Raw genomic sequence first — 20,453 nt, 5'->3', positions numbered from 1 at the left:
TAGGAGCCAACATCTCAGTTTCTGTGATGTTAGCTGTTCTCTTGAGTTCCCAAACCTGTCTTTTTTTTTTAATCCTTGTCTTTTATATATTCATCCATTTGCTTCTAAAAAAAAATGTTGGGGAAAAAAGGCCACATGTGCCTTTGTTTAATCAGTGCTGTGTGCCATGTATTTAGCTGGGGACCTATACTGCTTCATGAAGGAGCTTATTGCTTCTTACTGGTGTGTTATATTGAGGCTGGGAATTAGGCCTTCCAGTTTTAATGACTCTTTGCCTAAATCACAAGGGCAGCAACAGTGAAACTTACTGCTGCCTACAAGTGATTGGTGTCAAAAAGAAAGCTGGCTGTATAGTATTTGGATTATTGTCTTAGAAAAGGGATAATTAGGAATCCTTTTGAATTTAAAATGTGAATGTTACCATGTTCAAGGTAGGGAAAATCCTCTAGCTTCTGAGCAGTCATAACTAAAATGTGTATTTCTCTGTTGCTATGAAAATTATATTTAAAACTACAGTCAGTTCTTAGATAAGGATGTTGTGTTGGTTTTGTTCTCCCACTGCAGAGGGAAAGAGCCAGCAGCCAAAAGAGCAAATCTTTTCTTAAAGCTGTACTAAATATGTAGCATATTGGCATATGAGCAAACAGATGAAATGAAATTTTCAGCCCTCTGAAGTCTCCTCTGCAGGGCAAATGTGGTTTGTAAGAAAAAGGGACTTTGGAGTTGAGCTTGATGCAGTACTTGATGGAGAGTCAAGTGCAGTGGCAGCATGCCTGCATAAGGTAGGGTGGCAGACTTGGTATTTACTTAAGGTAAAAAGGATTAACCCTTACTGAAAAAGTAAAGTATATTTCCAAATTCTTGAGTTGCTGAGAACAATAAAAACATCAGTAAAATACACTTGCAGAGCTATCACCAACAACCCCTTAAAATGTTTCAGTGCTGGTCCAAATCTCTGCTTTGTAAAGCATGTCAGTTAGCAATGATGAAACAATAGTATGTGTTTGATGAGTCACATCCTTCCTATTGTGCAGTTCCTTATGTCCATGGCACTCCAGCAAGGCTTCTACTTGAAGTATTTCAGTGACTTCAGTGGTACTAAGATTTCTTTAATTGTAAATTATTCAGGACATAGAAACCTGGTTTTAACAAGTAAAGACTTTCTCCTGAAAAGCCTGTTGTCTCTGCCATACAACAAATAAATTTTCTATGTACATTTAAATAAATAAGATTTGGTTACTTCTTTTCTGTCTGCAAAATGACAAAGAAAATTAAAGACAAGTTTATAAAGATTGGAATAATTCTTCAGGGAGCCAATGCTATGAAAAAGTACAGAAGGGCATATAAGATAGCACAGGTCAAGGAAAGGATTTTGTAACACGCCGTCTGTTTTTAATTAGCATCTTGGCACACTGGAAGAGCTCAGACATTTTTCCATGAAGAAATGTATTATAGACTTTTCTAGCTGCCAATTAAACGGCATTTAGCAACACTGACAGTAGTATGTTGTTTTGGGTCTGCAGAAAGCGCTTGCTCATGCTAGAAAATCTGGGACATTTTGTTTTGTGTACAGGGTTCTTACTGGACTGGCTTTTCTATCCCTTCTCTTTTGAATGTAGGCATGAAGGAAACCTTCTATGAAAAAATACCAAATTAAGAGTGCAAGGAGCTAGCAGAGTGGGGATGATTATGAAGTGTCAGTTTGTATACACCTGCTGAAAGTCTGCCCTCCAGTTAGATGACAATTTTTAAACAATGGTAGCTAAATACTGGGATGTTTTATGAGGTTCATATTTTGTCCTGTTTGGTAGAGACTGAGGTACTTGTCACCAGTCCTGTCCTATGATTCATTTAAATATGAGCATTTGTAACATGAAACTGCCCCTCAAGTGTGCAGCTCCCTATTCATTTTCTCTAACAGTGAAACCAATGCTCTCTGCCCACTCCTGTCCTCAGCTGCTTGTTCTGACTCTGGCAATTTTGGGGGGGTTGAGGGAGTGGGTTTGAAAGATTTGGGCTTGTTTAGTGTTTTATTTGTTTTCTAGTTCTTTTGCCAGCTAATTTATTTAATCCAGTTTAAATAATAGCATTAGAACAGAAACACCAGCAGTGATCTGTGGAAGAGAGAAGAATCAATAGTATTTGCAAGAGTTGGGATGATAGAAACCATCCTATTAAGGAAAGTGTTGCAGAGAAATATGTTCTTAAAATCACCATGGCAGTTCTGAAAAAGTTGGCAATTACAAATTAAGCATAGATTCTCTCACTAGTATCATGGTTTTGATGTCTGAAAGAGCTATGCAGAGGGAAAAAGGCAAGAAGTAACTTGCCTATTTGAACAAGACTTCTCCTTGCTGAGAGGTTCATATAGAGGGCACTTAATCTTACAGTAGGATATATACTAGCTGGTGTGATGTCAGTTCCAGTGAAATGAATGGGCATGCTGACTTCTCAAGTGTGTCCCCATTTCCACCATGAGAGAAGTTGATCTTCCCTGAGTAAACTACAGGAAAATTTTCATGAGAGTTGTTTTGAAAGATAGAAAAAAAATCCAGATTTCTGCAGCAGGTGGAAACCTTGTGTTCTTTTATATTGTCTCCTTTGTTACACTTCCCCCTATATTAGGTGTGGTATCTGTTCCTGCTGTGAGCCATGAAGTGGCACAGCTTCATACATCTTTGAATTGGGCTCTGGTTTGCTCTTGAGCTTGTATGTTTGCTCTTTCATTTCCCCCCTAACTTTAAATATCCATTGTTAGCATTTTCAAGGCAAAACACAGACAATAGAAGCAAAGCAAGAACTATTTGTGTAGGTCTGGAGAAAAGTGGCTGGTTATCAGGAGAGCCATTAATGTGATGCTGCTGGGTTGGGTGCTGCAAAGCACACTGGCTTATAATAGAGCTTATAGAGCAAACAAAGCATCAAGAATCATAAGGATGTTGAAAGTTCTTTGTTGCAACAAAAATAAAACCTAGTAGTAGATTCATTTTGCCTGGCTTCCCTTTGAAAGAAATATACTGTGCATCTGTTTTTCTTAAAGAAAGTATGTCATTTTCTTAAATGACATATTTTTTGTCATTGGTCAAATTCTGGTGTACCTAAACCAGCAAGCAGTTCCAGAGACACCTGTACATTGACTAGGACATGCTCAGTGGAGCAGGTGTTGTGACATCACAATGGAATTTTGGCCATGAGAGCTCACTTCAGAGGTGATCGCTTCTAAGTCCACAGTGAACTGTGAACTGGCTACTTTACATAAGGGAAAGGAGACCACCCTCCAAGTCTTTCTTTCCTCCAAAGCTGGCAGCACTTAAGCAGCCATTTCCTCAGCTTTTTGACACAGGGACTGGCCTGGTTGTTCTGCTTTTAATGAAACTGGTATAAGAAGGATACCCGTAATACGAACCTGTATAGACAGGATAGGGCAAAGTCAGCAGAACTTTCCAAATAAAAATATTTGGGCAGTCTTGTGATCATTCCCAAGCTTGTCTGTGTTATGAGCTGTTGTAAAGGCATCTCAAGTTTTATTATGCCTAACCTGCAGAAGGCCTCTTCCTGGCAATGACTCTTGGTGCCAGATCCACCAGGAAGCATAGTCTTTTCAGAACTGTTTAGAATTCACAAGACTTAGTTTCGTTTATTGAAAGTACAGCCTCATTCTCAGCTGCTTTAAATTTGCCATTTGCTGCAGAATTTCTTAAAAGGGTCAAGAGAGCCAAGAGAGCAAAAACTCGGACTCATGAGGTATTTGTAGGAGTCTTTGATCTCAAAATCCTTCTGCTCCAAACACAGTGGTAACATAGCGATGACAATGTTTTGTTCTTTAGGAGACTGGTGAATACTGGGTGTGATTCGGGCTATTGCCCATCTGTGTGGTGTAATATTGTGGGCTCAACACCAAGCACAGTAAAGTCTCATCATCACCATCAGTGGATTTTGGATAGGCTAGGTATGTGCAGGCAGCTCATTCTGAACAGAGAAAAGGCAGCACAGTTTTCTAACAGCAGGATGAAATCAAGGGTAACTTTAACAGGATATGGATCTGCAAAGAGAACTGTACTGAACATGAAACCACAGGAAGCTTATTCAAATTGTGTCATATGTTGGTAATGGAAACATTCTAGTCTAATGCAAATATGCAAATATAGGCGTTGGCATGGAGTTAATACCTTGAAAAAATCAAAATTTTTTTCAATTAATTTTTTGTTCTATGTTCTGACCATTTGTGTTTGCTGTCCTCAAATATTTTGGCAAACAGGTTTACTTGTAGAAGTATTAATTTTAACCAGATATTGGAGAATATGTGCTAAAAGTGTATGCAATAATAATAATAATAATAATAATAATAATAATGGTAATGCATATGTTTGCTCTGGAAAGGAAGCCATGGAAGTTGTGCTAAGTCTGATCAAAAAACACCAGCAGTGGTGGGTGGTGAATACCTCTAGCGGCAGCAGGCAAAAGTAGCTTTAATTTTGACTGTCATATACTTGCACCAAGATTTTTACTAGATGGTTGATTATCATCAAAAATTGTCGTCACCAGACAATGTGGATACATTGGAAGAAACAGCAATTTGTTTCTTACCACGCAGAGCCACTGCGTGGTAAACCATGGGTCCCTAAGGCGTACTTGGCTCTGGTTAACAGCGGAGAGGTGGAACATGACGGCACATTCGTGCAGGACACACTGCGGCCGCTCGCCCGCTCGGTCCCGCTCGGTCCTTCCCGTCGCCGCCGCAGCGCGGGCCGGGACCGCAGGGACCGCAGGGGCCGTGAGGGCGAGGGGCGGCCCTGGCGCTGCCTCGGGCCCGGCCTCGCCCCCGCCCGGCCAGGCCGCCCAGCACGGGCGCCGCCCGCGGCCGCCGCGTTGCCGGGATACGGGGCCGCGGCGAGGCGGTGGCGCGGGGCCCGCGTCCCTCAGCCAGTGACCCCCCGCAATGTCCTCCTGCCGTGTCCCCCTGCCCAGCCCCGAACGCGCCTGACCGCCGGCCCCCTCCGCAGCACGGCAAGGTGCGGGGTTTTCGGCTAGAACGTCAAGTGATGGGAAGCAGAGCGAGGAACGCATCCACAACTCCCTCATCCCCCCTGCTGGAGCCTTGCAGAAAAATAAATGAGTTTCGAACCCCATTGTGCCTAGTCAGTACCTGAAACAGCCGGGAAAACAAGCAGGGAGCGAGGGGCAGGCGCTGGTCCGTGGGCGCAGCAGGCCGCTGCCCGCTCCGCTGGCCCGCGCACAAACAGCCATGGCATCGGCAAAGGGTGAGCCAAGGGTCGCCGGGCTGGAGAGAAGCTGTGCCACTAAAAATCCACGAACCACTTTGGTTTTAAACTGCTACATGGCAGGAAATGAGATGCTGAGCTTGGTAGAAAAGGACCCTGGAAAATGTGATTAAGCCTCTCTTTTGATGGGACTGTTATAAATATTCATAATATTGCAATTTTGGAAAAGCGGTTGTTTTGGCATGTGGTTTGGAATAGAAAACTAACTTCCAGGCGCTTCTCTGCATGGACAAAACTGGAGTCAGGTTACTGCTCTGCTGCAGAATGTGCTTTTGTTACCGAAGAAAACACTACACTGCAAAGTTTTCAGGAGGTTCACAATGTGGTTGGAGTATTAATTAAAAAGAAATGCCTAGGTAATTGATGGTGGATTTCAGTGAATGAGCCTAAGGAAATGAAACACGGGGTTTCACCATCAATGGCAAAATATTGCCATGGCAATGGGTGGCTTTGCCAGGAATAAACAAACAAACGACAACAGGCTTCTTGCAGGAAAAAAGAGTTAGAGAATTTTCTGTTCTCACCTCACCACGTCTGTGCCATTGGACATCTTGGAGAGGAGAAGATGGTGTCTTGCCTACTTCTGCAAGTCCTACAAATCCAGCTTCCCTCTCAGTAGGTACAATTAGATCATTTCCAGAGCAAGAAGTCACCTTTATACTGGGGGATGGGAAGGCAACAACATTTGGTTAATAGTGATTTCAGTGCCTTGGCTACTATAATTACTTTCCATTTTTTTACCGGAGGTGGATGGGCTCAGAAATAACCCAGGTTTTTGCCACTCTTAGCTGGTGCTGCTTCAGGGAGGGACTGCTGGCAGGGGAGGTTTTCTTAAGAGCAAAAACATGGGCCTGCAGTTTAATTAATAAAGACCTTTACAAAAACACAATGGAGAGAGCAAGGCAGCTAAGAAAGCACGAGCTGCCCTTTCTTCCACGGGCTCAGATGCCTGGCAGGAAGGGTGCCCATGCACAGGCAGTGCTGTCCTCTCCCAGCACGGCCTTGGAAGGTGGCCATCTGCCTCTGAAAGCTTTCTGGACATTTCTGGCTGCAGCAGTCCCTCAGAGGATGCAGTCCCACCACCTGGTGTGAGCTCTGGATGTCTCCCTTCATCCCTGGGAGATGGACCTCAGTCACCACCCAGTCAAGGATTCAGCAGTGCTGGAGTCCTGCCTTGTAGCCATAGACTGAATTCCTGGCAGTTTTGCAGGCTGTTGTTCTGCCCGTAGCCTATCAAATCCCAGGTGGGCACCTGGATATGCACTAAGGCCTTGCTGGGACTGTTCCTGAGGAAGATAGACATGGCCTGATGTTGATTTTGTGGCTTTTTGTGGCTTTTTGTGGCAGGAGCAATGGACTAGAGCCAGGTGGCCATGTGAAACCAAAAGAGGGGTATCCAGGAATCAAAAGAGTTCTCCTCATCAGGAGATCAGGTGGCCCTGGTGAGGAGACAGCATCCATGTGAAGGAGCTAATAGTGAGCCTGACTGTATTAAATGTTTGTACCACTGGGTTGACCCCAGTAGTGTTTGTAAGCTGTCTAATATAAACTGTCCAATGGGGAAGTGTTAAGACCTGTTAAAGTTTGCAAAACTCCACTAATAGCAATACTATATTGAACAAAAAATCATCCTGTGTGGCTTCCCAGCTATTTGGCGTTTGTTACCTTTGTCTTACCATTCTTAATAAAGTAAAACTTAGGTGCTGCTTAAGTTTCCAATAAAATATTTAATGTATTTTACTGTAAAGTCTTCAGGCTGAGGACTGTGTCTGACAGAGCACTCATACCACACCTAGCACTCATTTGATTGCAGCCTCCAGGCAGTATTGTAAAGGTTCATTATTACCACCAAGATCTGTCCTTATCCTGTCACTCTTCAAAGAAGGTCCATTCTTAACTACAGGTTTAACAAAGCTGGTATTCAAATGACAATTTTCTTTGTTTTTTCCATCTAAAAGAATCAAACCAGTTCCAAGAAAATACATTTTTTAACTTGAACTTTAATGTTGTTCATATAGAACTGTGCTTGATCCACCTATGCCTTCATTTAACCAGCTGAGAAAACATGCAACAAATAAGAAGCACTCTTTTTCTGAGGAAAAAAAAGGAAAAAAAAAGGCAAAAAAAAAAAGCTGCATTTGGGATCTATTTTGCATGAGAAAATATTTTGTTTAGGAGTGACAGTCAAAAGCATTCTCTCATATATTGTAATATTTTCCATGTGTGGCAGCTTGTTTTTCAGTGGTACAAATATGTGCAATAAAGGCCAAGGATAAAAATGAATCTAACAGTTTTTGCAGCAAGGCTCTCGATGGTTTCATTTTATTTCATTTTCTTGTGGATACTGCCATTAGTTCTGCTGCTTGCAATATGTGAAGCATAATTCTGAAAGGTTCATGAGGTTGTAGGGATCCAGTAAGAGATGACTGATTTCTCCCCCACCCACGTATACTCCACCCCACACCCACTCACCCACCCACCAGCAAAACATAATGCTGTACTATTTTTGGAAACAGGGAAAGGGCCTCCCTGTGAAAACAGAAAGCAGTGTATTTCTCAGTTACATCACTTTGCAATCTAATGCTGTGTTGTGCTCAGTGTTTTTGTGGTGATGCAAGTCTTTTTTTTTTTTCTTTCCTTTTTTTTTTTTTTTCTCCCTTCAGCCGGTTGGATTTTCCCCATCTTACTGCACCTCGCAGGTCTCTTCTCTGAGCAGTACGTTGCCTGAGTGAGTGGAAACATACAGATCAGCTGCAGGTTTCTATCTACAAAAACAGAGTGAAAGAGAAAGAAAAGGGTTGGGAAAGCAGAGACAAATATTGACCTGGACTTAGAGAAAGACATCCAATGGCTGAATAAAGAACCCTGTTCATGTTTTGGGATATTCTTTCAACTGGCTGGAACGAGAGCGGATCAAAAGAATGGGAAATGCCAGCAGACCCTTTAGAAGAATTGCTTATTTCTTATGCCTTTTATCTGTGCTTTTGCTGACTGAAGGGAAGAAACCAGTGAAGCCAAAATGTCCTGCCTGGTGTACTTGTACCAAAGATAATGCTTTATGTGAAAATGCCAGATCTATTCCTCGCAGCGTTCCGCCTGATGTTATCTCACTGTAAGGGCTGTAAGCATTTGGTTATTTAATTTATGATTTAAAATGAACTAGGATGTGTGGTGTTCTCAGTGCATACAGAAGGATGCTTGCTGCAGGGAGTACCTCCAGCATTCAGAATCATCAGCTAAATGTGTTAAAATTGTACTGCATCCTTGAATCCTGATTTTTATATCTCTTTCATCTGTCTGTCTGTCTGTGTATGTGCACACATCTCATTTTATACCTTCTTGTATAGTACATGAAACCTGTCACATTATTGGGGGAGAAGGTAATTTTTTTTACTTATATAAATAAATTTCTCTGTAATGACCAGATCAGTATTATAACCATGGATATATGAGGCTACATTAATGTACGGTTGTTTTTTTCTTCTTTACAGATCCTTTGTGAGATCTGCTTTTACTAAAATCCCAGAAGGGAGTTTTTTGCTCACACCATCTCTGCAGCTTCTGTGAGAAATATTTATATGATACAATTTTTGTTATGAACTGTATATGTATTCATAAATATTTCAGAAAGGATCTTAGTATTAATTTTATAAGAAACAGCAGCAGAAGATTTATTAGATCATAAAATACATTACTTTTGAGCAAATTGAAAGATAGTGCATGTTTAATTTTTCTTAGTATTTTGCAAGGCTGTCTGTTGTCAGTACTACTTCGAATGCTTACATGCTGAAGCTTTTGGTAACAGAATGCATGTTATCTTAACTATACTTTAATTAACATTACAGTGAGGACTTAAGCATTGCAACAATTATTCTTGTTTATTTTCTGCATTCCTGGGGCCTGATCCCAGTGTAAAGCTGTCCATTTTTAACTCCCATCGACTGTGAGCTCAGAACCCCTCAGATCAGGCCCGTTGTTGCAGTGGGACAGGTCCTGAAGTCCTTTTCCTGTAAAATTGCCATTGACTTTGTGGAAGTTTAGTCACTTCAGTGGGAGTTTGCCTTCATAGTACCTGGATTTGACCCTGTTTGTTATTTCATGGTCTTAAAAGTAATGACAATTTTCTTCCAATTAAAGATTGAAGTAGTTATTTCAAAATCAAATACTGTGATGAGGTATAGACAGAAAGAGAATATTTTGGGATGTTTAACTATTAGCTGCATTTCAACATAGGATTTTTACAGGCTCACAGGCTTTCCTAGAAATGTGGGCATACGATTATATAATTGTGAGCTATACAGAGGTAGAGGGGGTGTAACCTGAACTGTTTATAGTGGATGTGCTGCCAGCCTGACACCCAGATTTGTCTCAGAAATCCGGCAAGGCAGACTCCCCAGTGTGATCAAAACCAAAATCGGATGTCTGTCCCAAACTCGCTTCCGCGCGCTCTGGATGTGGTCAGAGGTGTGTGCTGATGGACTGGAGCTGTCTGGCTGTTAAATTAAACTGGTGGCATACCAATAGCTGAAGCCCTGACCCTGGCTGTACTCTGCTACCTCAAGTGGAGCTGATAAGGAGTTGCAGACATACTGTACATTTTTGGATACAGGGTAAATAGGTAAATGCAGTTACTATGGAAACCTAAATGCTTTTCCATGGTGCTTTATTCCACAGAAGCTTTTTTCAGCTGGTCACAGATCACAAAAGGGACGCATTTCACATAATTGCTGCAATGGGCCTTCCAAATGAGAGGGGGGAAAAAAAGCAGCAGCACTGGTGGGGCTTGTATCTGAAGAGAGTGAGTAGGACATCATCTCTCTTGGCTACGATACACCACCTACACTTAGCAATCCCACTGCAAAGCAGGCAGATTTGGGCATGGTAGAGTAGGACAGACATAGTCATCTTATTTTGAGTTATTATAGTGCCTGGCACAGTGGGCTTGGGCAACGTCTTATGACATTTTGGTAATGATAATAATTTCTATTTCTACTGTACAATGAAATGCACATTCTGTGCTGCTGTTCCTAAATGCTGCAACAAAAACTATGACCCCAGAAAAGCAGGGTTTGTTCCACTGTGGGCTTTGATGAGTGATGTGTTTTCCAGATATATTTTTAACATGGTAGTTGAACTGCTTGCCATCCTTGGAATTTCAGGCTGCTGATCTAAGGCAAATGACTCCTTAAACACACACCATAGGAGCAGGATTGTATCTGTGGGGACAACACTCCAGTTTGTACGTGGGAAAGAAAAATTTTATATTTGGCAGAAGATAGTAAGGGAAATAAGAAGATGGAAAACTTACATTAATTACATATTTCAGGAAGTTTTAGCTTTGCATGATTATAGCTGTATTGGTAGGTTTAATTTAGCCAACAGCAAGATTTAGCAGCTTATATGTATTTCTATAATAATAGAAATACATATAGAAATAGTCTCCAGTATAACGTTTTTGAAGTCCAAATGTAATTGGATATCTCCAATACAGCAGTCACAGATGTCTAAATATGGTATAATTCTGCTGCTATTATTATTTACTACTATTTTTAATGTAGTAGCCCCAATGGTCTCTGGAAAAATCATGGTCTTGAGCTAAACACTACTCATAACTCCCAGTCCAGGAGAGCTTTTCTTCTTGCGTAGTATGGATGGAATGCTCTGTGCTCTTCGTGTGACAACAAAAACAGAGAACCTACACAGCTATGGTGAAGTGCCAGCAGGAGTGTTCCCTAAATGCAGAGAAAACCTCCCAGCTCTCATCTTCAGCACTTTTATCTCTGTGTATCAGCAACATGCTGAGGGTGCCCTTATAAACTGAAGACATGAAAACCCACAGAAAGAAGGGAGGTAATCATGGCATCAGGATTTGTACCTGCTAGCACTGTACTGTTCCTGCCAAGCGATACAGTCCCCAGCTACAGCGCCATACCTTCAGCCTCCATTCCCAGAAGCAGCAGTTATGGTGACTGGGGACAAATTGGGGGAAAAAATACTTTGTGCATCAAATACATCTGATGTAGCCATTGGGAAGAGGTATGAGTTGGAAGGCAAATGAGCTCACGAAGTGCAAGACCTATGCTGTAAGCCTGGCAATCTCTAAAATAGCAATACTATTTAAGGAGATACCACCCTGTTCTGTAAATTATTGAGTAGAGTGCAGAAAAGGAAAAATGATCCAGTAAAATCATATCAGAAAAGTAAAATTAGTTGCAAGATTTAATAAATTGGTCTTCTGGTTCAAGAATTCTATTTTAATACTTGTTTTCTCTAAAACTGAAGTATTATTTGATTTTGACAAAAAGGAAGAATTTCCTGCTTGTATGTTTTCATACATTTCATATAGGAATATACTGAATGTGGAAAAAGCACAATCTGAAACAGCCAACTGAGAAAATAAATTACCTACAATTTATTCTGAATGTAAACGTCAACATAAGAGATTAACTCATTAAGTGGATTAATTAGTACTTGGAAATCTTGCATTCCTGAATGTCTAAGGATGCCATAGTATGAATCTATTTATCCATCAGGTCAATTGATTAAAATATAGATGTGCATGTAGTATTCCGCTGGGGTAAAGTTCATCATGCTTTATGATGTCCCACCACATTAAAAGTGTAGCAGTCCAGGGCTAGATTATAATGGACAAATGCTAACATGGCTGATAAGCACAAATAAAACTGGAAAAATCAATGCTAGTCCACTTTTAATGATTACAAAATTACATAAAATTAAATGTGCTGCTGGTATTTTTACTGTTAGATGCATATGCTAAGAGTATCTCCAAGAGGTGTAGTGAGGTCTTAAAAATAATTTTGATTTGAACACTGACTGAATTTAAGAGATTTTTCTTTTTTTTTTTCCCCAGTAACTTTCAGTACCCTCGGGTTAAATACACTCGGAAGTTTAACTTAAAAGTTAAAGGATTTTCTTTCCTGCCAGTGTTGCAAATTCAACCTGATGTCAGGGTAACCAGCAATTTAAACCAAGACAATTTAAACCTCTGTAGTACTTGAAGATTTCATTGTTGTCCTAGTATATCTCCAGAGGTACTTGTACAATCACATTGTTTTACTGGCATGATAAACCCACGTTTACATCCCACAGAAGTCAAAGGAATTTTATCAGATGGCCCCAGCAGACAATTGTTGGATCCTTCCCTTTGCACCACACTGTGGTGCAATATTTCAGCCTTACAGTCCTATAGTGCTTGCACAGATAAAAACATGAAACCAGGCAGTGGAAACTGGGCCTTGCTGAACCGTTTTCTAAAGCTGCTGATAACCTAATGGTGTTTTGTTTTGCATTTCTTTCTGCAGGTTGTTTACGTCCAACACTTTTGATGTTATTAGTGATGATGCTTTCATGGGCCTTCCTCATCTAGAATATTTGTGAGTTGACAAAAGTATATTTCCTGGCATTATTGAATAGAGTGGGTGGGCTTCCAATTTCCAGGCATTGCTTGACCAGAATCACTTTATGACCCATTACAGGTTCATAGAGAACAACAACATTAAGTCAATTTCAAGAAATACTTTCAGAGGACTGAAATCTTTAATTCACCTGTAAGTAAAGTGATTGAATATATTACTTTGTATATTTAATATAGTAACTGAACCACTATATTGTTTAATTTCTCATTTTCATATATAACTGTTCATAGTTATTTAAGTGGCATTGATAGTAATTTGATTAGAATGTTAATCTTTGTGTTTCCACCAAAGACTTCCAAACTGTGGTATGTGTAGAAGGCAAAAAACACAAACAGCTTCCAAGCAGTACATGTTTGGCAGTAGCTCCCTGACTTTTCTCTGCTTGGAGCACAGGGGATTTCCAGCTGAGCATGTAGGAGCAGGGAGGAGTATGAATTGGGAATCTTGGCACTGGACGAGGTGACTCCCAGTTTGGGACTTGGAAAGGAGGAAGGTGGGAGCTGTGATTAGGAATGTGAGGGGCTGAGGAATGGACCCACACCCCTTCTCAGGTACCCCAGTCTGACATGCATCCAGGAGAATATTACAGCCATTCTTGGGACAGGCTATCACTGTCTGTGCCTGTGTTCACTTAACAGTAATAGTATACAGAAGAATTTGATCAAATCAATCTTGAAAATTCCCACCCAGAGCAACTTTGAATAGAGGACTTGCAACAAGATGTTTTTGTTATGGCACACACTGACACTGGGATGTGCTCACTGTTCCTTGTGTGCTGCTCAGCCCTTTGGCTGTCCCTGCCCTCTGACCTGCTGCAGCCCCTTGCTGCATGAGCTGGGAGGGGAAATAGCTCCAAGGCACTCTGGATGCCAGTGTGCTGTAGGAGCAACGCTCCCCATGCCCTCACCAGCAGGAGCATTTCTCACACTGTGCTCAGTAGGTGAGACACACATTGGCAACAAATACCTGCAACATTTCACTGCAAACAAGAGTAGATTCCTTGTCTCTGAGCTAGGAAGATGGTTTTTATACAGGCTTTTGTCTCTTACAGCAAGTTTATCTTGTAGCAATAATTTAATTTAATGAGGAGTAAATTTTTTAAAAACAAAGCACACACTATAAGAAAACAGAAAAAAAATACAAAAGAAGGAAAGGAAAAAAATCTGTAGTGTGCCTGGCATGGGTTTATACCCAGTTCTGAGCATTTGCATTGTGAAGCATGTAATGTGGTGTGCATCATAGGCAGGGAAGAGGATCCTGACCTTTTGGCATTAACATGATAGCCTCCAAGAGGGTTTTGAAACAGGGCCATTTAACTTTTTCTTTCATATATTTTGACAGAGGAGAGAAAGCAAACGTTCCATTTTAAACAGTTAATGCATAAATATAATAGTTGCATTGCAATTCACCACATCTTCACCATCTAGTAAATGTACCATAAAACACTTTGTGCTTTCCCTTTTGGTCAGGACATGATTCACAGCTGGCTGGAACCAAGCCTTCTGTGACTGCTCATGTAGATAAAGTTACTTATGGAATGGCTCTAGGTCTGAGGAAGAGGAACGAGAGAGGAGAGGAAGAGAGGTACATAAAAGGGCTGTGCACATCCCTTAACAATCCATGTTAGAGGTACAGGCAGAATTATACTGTTGTTAGAAAAAAAGATAGCTGGATAAGGCTGGTAACTGGGACCTCATCTTCGAAATATTTACTCACATGAATAGCTTTATATTCACAAATGGGTCCAGTACATTATTTATCATATTCATTTACTTATTTAGTAGCTGCTGCTGCCAGTGAACAATTTGCTTTTCTAAAACAGAGGAAGGCGCAGTTTCTTCTCCACAGAAAGGCTACCATCTTGTCTTGCCTGTTACATTGGTTTCTGCGGATGCTTCAGGAGTTTCACAAGAGAAAACATACACAGAAGACAGATCCACATTTGAGGAGCCACTGTCATTTGCATGCACATTTTTGGGACATAGATGTGTGCATCATGCTGCTATTGTCCATGGAGCACTATTCACAAAGACAATGAGAAATTTGTGGAAAATAACTGCAAATGCACCACTAGTTTAATCTGCTTAAAGAACCACTCCCCATCTTTTGGGGAAAATTGCATATACACATTAAGAATGATCATTTGGCACCCTGAGGCAATTTTCATTTAAGAAACAAGAGAGTACTTGTGTACATAAAATATATTAAAAGGAATCATAGTAAATGAGCATGCAGATAAGTTCTATGAAGTTAGGTAAGATGAACTTTGTCCTGTTTATTCTATTTACTTCCTTTTCACAACATAAATTTTGGAATGCAGTAAGCTATCCAAACATTTTTACTTCTATAATGCAATTAACTTCAATAATTACAGTGTGTCTTTATAGTAAAAGAGAGCCATTTAGAATTTATTATTGTGCAACAGGATTTATTTGCTGGTCAGAGTACATTTAAAACCAGAAAAAATTTTAAAAGATTGCATTTTTTTTTACTAATTTACTAATTTAATGTCAGAATCATACAGTTAGCAATGGATGGTAATTTCTATGCACAATGGGTAATTTTGATTGCATTTTTCTCAAAACCTTCACTGTTAGTTTACCTGCATGCTTGAGCCAACCTTTACTCTTATTATAATCCAAATACCCCATACAGCACCATCTAGGCAAGACAGTGTTTTGTAATATGTAAGTATGCTTTTTAACAGTGGACTATAAAATGCATAATTTTCAATCAAAAATTGGCAAATGGATAAACCTTCCTTAAATTTTTCTCTCAGTCATGTACCCGTGGCAGTGGCGAACCACTCCTACGTCCAAGTACACCTCCCTTTCAGTTTGCTGTATAATAACATATAAAAAAAATATAGGGCATTAAACTTGTCTCAGCTTGCAAGTCCACACAGTTTTCTCCATGTAGGTTATCTGACTTTTAAAGAATTGCTCTGGAGCATAAAACTGCGCATAAGTGAAGCACATGATACATTCACATACAGTGTTACAATCAGATGTACTTTGAAAGTGGTGGTCAGAATGGACTAATGGGAGCATCCCATATTTACTGTTCCTGATCAGACAAACACTTATTTTTAAATGAGGACCTAGTACATGTGGGCTTGTTCTTGTATTTAATTAGTATGTGCCTAAGTGTCTTTGCTTGGGTAGAGAAATTGTGGTTGATAAATAATATTTATGTTTACAAGTTAAAACAGAAGAGGTTCCAAGTCTTATCAACTCCAGATTCTAACTGGGATCTTAATCAAGAATGATTTCTTTCCATTTTTGTTTCTTCTCATAACTAATAAATAATTCTGTTAATTGGGAGAGGCATAGACTATACCCTACAACATTATTCTTTTTCTGTCATGCCCTCTGTGACATCTGAGACCTTTGGCAGACTCACAGAGACAGTCAGACTGAAATGTAATATACTGTTTGTTCAAAGCCTGCTCACATTTCCTTGTCACTTTTACTAGCTGGAATACTCACTGAATTTAAACAAGTTTTCCCAACATTGAAAACTGGGAATTAATAAAATTTTTTTGCTGGTGTAATAAACATTTACACAGGCACATGCCAGGAAAGCAATTCACACTTATCAACAATTTATTGCCTATTACTGCATATTTTCAAAAACTATGAGCTAAACCTAAGCCCATCAGCCTGTATTAGTAAGATTTTCCTTCCAGAAGAGGTACAAGAAAGTGGGGAAATTGCAGTGATATGAGCACCATGTATTGGGATCTCATAGGGAAAACATCAGTAGATCCAGTCTTGACTAATTATTTTAAAATGTTAAATGGTGTTGGCAAAACACCAAAGGTGATAGCACTTTTTACTCTGCTAGGTGAAGTATTGTAAATGCTGCAAGGCTACTGAAGAGTGAGAAAGCAGAAGGAGGCATGGCATTTTAGTGGAAGGAAAACTCACAAAGTAAATGAGCTATTCTTAAAAGCAATCTTTTAGAACTAAATGTTGGAGAATACCAGTGTTCTTTGCCTTAAGTAAAAACCTCACACAGTATATCACAATTTGCAAAAATGTGTAGTTTCATGAACAACTAGCACTAATACTGAAGTGTTTTCTTTTACAGGAGTCTTGCAAATAATAATCTCCAGTCACTTCCAAAAGACATATTTAAAGGCTTGGATTCTTTAACAAATGTGTAAGAAAGCAATTAATTAATATTCTAATTATAATAGAAGTATAAAGAGATTATTTTAGAGGACATTCTGAATAACCATTCAAACCACTAGCCAGTAATGGGTCTTGTAACTGGGTAGAGACTACTCAGTATGAGTAGGCTTGGTTTTTTTTGTCTGCTGTTGTTGAAAATTTGTGATGGGTTTGAATATTCCACCAGTTATGAAGATCAGTAATATTATTAGTAGTTATGTAATAAAGCTGCATGTTCATTAAGATTTCGTGAATAAGAAGGGAAGATCCTTGGGGATGCATGAGAGAGCAAGGCATGCAGGGAAGGTGGAAGATATTTAATGGAGTAACATTTTAATGTGCAAGCAGTTCTTGGGAAAGCTAACTTATCAATAAAGCATGGGTCTAAGTATCCCATACTAAATCTAATTGCAACCATATCAAAACATCAAAACATCAAAATATCATTTTTATATATGCATACATATATATAAAAATACCAGTAAAAATCCTGTTCCATCTGATCTGGGATAATAAGCTCAGAAATTCCTTTGCCTGCTCCCAGTATTAGCAGGTAGGCTGAATCCCTGGAGCAGAGCTGCAGTAGTGAGATGTGGCCATGGGCAGTGTATCTGGAGCGTTACTTGGCAAGGCGGAGCGTGGCCAGGTGGTTACACAGTCTGGTCCTGGCGCTTGCCTGTTCCTGTACATACGATCACAAATCTGACTGAAGACAGCTGTAAAGGCCTTAAACAGAATTCCTTTGCTTGTCACTCCTGAAGCCTTAAATGAGTGTACTGAAAGGAGATAGTGAATACTGATTGGCTGACCATCAGGTTACATTAATTCCTATTTTTTTATCTAGAATGCTTCTACTGAGAAAGGGTAATGCAAAGGAAACAGCAGTCATTAGTTTGGGAGGCTTTTGTGTACCTGTAACCTTGGGGAAATAGATAAACATTTCTGCCTGATCACCAAGTTAAGGTCTCCTTGATTACCTTAATATAATTAAATCTGTGCAGGTTCTGGTATGTAGATTTAACTATGGGTAAGGGTAAATTAAGCCAGGAAGGCCTCAAGTAAGAATAAGCAAGAGGGCACATATTTAACAGAAGCCTGTTTTGTTATTCTCAAGGAGAAATACATTTGCTGACTACTTCGTTTCAATTCATGATTTATTTGTTGTAGAGATCTTAGAGGCAATGCATTTAATTGTGACTGCAAACTGAAGTGGTTAGTGGAATGGCTGGGCAGCACCAATGCAACTGTTGAAGACATTTACTGTGAAAGCCCACCAGTATATAAGAAGCGCAAGATCAATAGCCTCTCTCCAAATGAGTTTGATTGCATTATTACAGGTAATGTGCCTCAAATTTTTTAATCTTGTTAAAGTCAAAGCTGTCGTTTTTCATTCTAGAGCCCATTTTTGCAGGAACGCTGCATTCTGGATGGAATTTCTACTAAAATCAGTATGAACTCTGCTGGTCTCAATCTGACACGGGAATCATTTGGGAGCAGGGTCCTATATTTCAGTATCTACTCAAACTTTAGTATGTTACATAATTATTTGGAAAACTGGGACAGAAAACTACCTCTTTTTATTGAGAAAGATTGAAAACCAAATTGCAGTGCTCCTTTATCAACAGAAAAATTCGACTAGTGATGAAATACTGTAATTTGTAATAAATTGGTATCTGATAAGCAGATGTTTTTTCAGTACAGTATGTAAAGTATCTCTGTAATTATCATCTGTTGTGTGCAATTTGCAGAATTTGAAGTTTATCAGTCCCTGCCATACCAATCTCTGTCAGTAGATACTTTCTCATATATGAATGATGAACATGTGGTTATTGCTCAGCCTTTTACTGGAAAATGCATCTTTCTTGAATGGGACCATGTGGAAGTGATGTTCAGGAATTACGACAACATTACAGGTATGAACACTGCTTGACAAATAACCTAAAAACAAATTATCCAAAAAGTGGTACTGACCCTGTCTCTTACTTTTCTTTTTATAGGTACTTCAACTGTTGTGTGTAAACCTATAGTTATTGAGAGTCAGCTGTATGTCATTGTCGCACAGCTGTTTGGAGGCTCCCACATATATAAAAGAGATATTTTTGCTAATAAGTTTATAAAAATTCAAGATATTGAAATCCTTAAAATCCGAAAACCCAATGACATTGAAACTTTCAGGATTGCTGAAGACTGGTATTTTGTTGTTGCAGACAGTTCAAAGGCTGGTTTCACCACGGTTTACAAATGGAATGGGAATGGATTTTATTCCCATCAGTCTCTGCATGCCTGGTACAGAGATACTGATGTGGAGTATCTTGAAATATCTGGCAAACCACATTTAATTCTGTCAAGTAGTTCACAAAGACCTGTAATATATCAATGGAACAAAGGAACAAATGAATTTGTTAAGCGGTTTGATATTCAAGATATGGAAGATGCATATGCAGTGAAGCATTTCAAGGTGAAAGAGGATGTATACATTTGCTTAACAAGATTTATTGGGGACTCTAAAGTAATGAAATGGGGTGGTTCAGCATTTCTGGATTTACAAAGGATGCCATCCCGAGGGTCAATGGTATTCCAACCGCTTCAGATAAATAATTATCAATATGCCATTCTTGGAAGTGATTATTCTTTCACTCAAGTCTATTATTGGGATGCAGAAAAGGCAAAATTTGTGAAGTTTCAAGAATTAAACGTGCAGGCACCAAGATCTTTCATACATGTCTCCATCGATAGACGAGATTTTCTCTTTGCATCAAGTTTTAAGGGAACTACATTGATTTATAAACATGTCATAGTTGACTTAAGCGCATGACACTCATAATTCTGAGATTACATCAGACTTCCTACCGTAAGCGGACAAAATGAACTAAATGCATGATGACTCTCTTATCTTACTTCCAAATGAATGCCTTTAAAAGTTGAGATTGCTAGAACAAAGTATTACTAGTATCTTCATCTTTAATTGTCAAGTCTAGTGGTGTTGGAAGTTGCATTTTTTTAACAAAAAGAAATTAAATTAACTGTTCTTTGCATCCACAATATGTAAATACATGTGCAACTGCATCTGTTGCTATAAAGAATATTAAGATGTACTTTTCCATTTATTTATTCACCTGTTTGAAACAACTGCCAAATAAAATGTTTACATTTTGTGTCTTTCACATTCCAAATATTATTTGCAGGTGATACTTTTTATTTGTGTATATATTATACACATATGAAATAAAGCCAAGAAGGCATATTGCCCAGTGCAGTGTTGTACTGCATAGAAGATGCATGAAAGATCAGGTGGGTTTTACTAATAACAAGAAGTTCTTGATAAAAATACTGCATTGAAACACAAGCCTATAAATTATCAGCTGGACAATCCTTGCACTTATGTAAAACTTCACTGACTTAAACAGAACTCTAACCAGAAAAAAGAATTCAGTTATCTAGATGTGCTTGTAGGATGAAGGTTTCAGTTATACACATCTAATTGTAGGATAGGCCTTTGTACTGTGTATAGCTGTTTCTAAACATCTACAAAGAGCTTGGCAGAATAAAAGACAAGGTAA

General features: G+C 39.4%; 1 protein-coding gene across 3 annotated transcripts in view; it reads left to right on the top strand.

Moving 5' to 3' along the window:
• The window catches only part of LGI1 (leucine rich glioma inactivated 1), a 28,711-nt gene extending 8,645 nt beyond the window's left edge, over nt 1-20,066 (top strand). For 2 of the 3 annotated variants that reach the window (XM_030951048.1, XM_030951046.1), the window contains exons 2-9: nt 7,946-8,394; nt 8,774-8,845; nt 12,605-12,676; nt 12,779-12,850; nt 16,811-16,882; nt 18,061-18,230; nt 18,642-18,806; nt 18,891-20,066. In XM_030951048.1, the coding sequence (XP_030806908.1) occupies nt 8,204-8,394; nt 8,774-8,845; nt 12,605-12,676; nt 12,779-12,850; nt 16,811-16,882; nt 18,061-18,230; nt 18,642-18,806; nt 18,891-19,708 (1,632 nt within the window). In that variant the 5' untranslated portion in view covers nt 7,946-8,203 and the 3' untranslated portion in view covers nt 19,709-20,066. Of the gene's footprint in view, nt 1-7,945; nt 8,404-8,773; nt 8,846-12,604; nt 12,677-12,778; nt 12,851-16,810; nt 16,883-18,060; nt 18,231-18,641; nt 18,807-18,890 lie in introns of those variants that run through there. The other variant, XM_030951049.1, reaches the window with a different exon arrangement.
• The last annotated feature ends 387 nt before the right edge of the window (nt 20,067-20,453 follow it).

This window comes from Camarhynchus parvulus, chromosome 6 (assembly GCF_901933205.1).
Source record: "Camarhynchus parvulus chromosome 6, STF_HiC, whole genome shotgun sequence".
NCBI lineage: Eukaryota > Metazoa > Chordata > Aves > Passeriformes > Thraupidae > Camarhynchus > Camarhynchus parvulus.
This window is presented reverse-complemented; position numbering and strand designations above follow the sequence as displayed.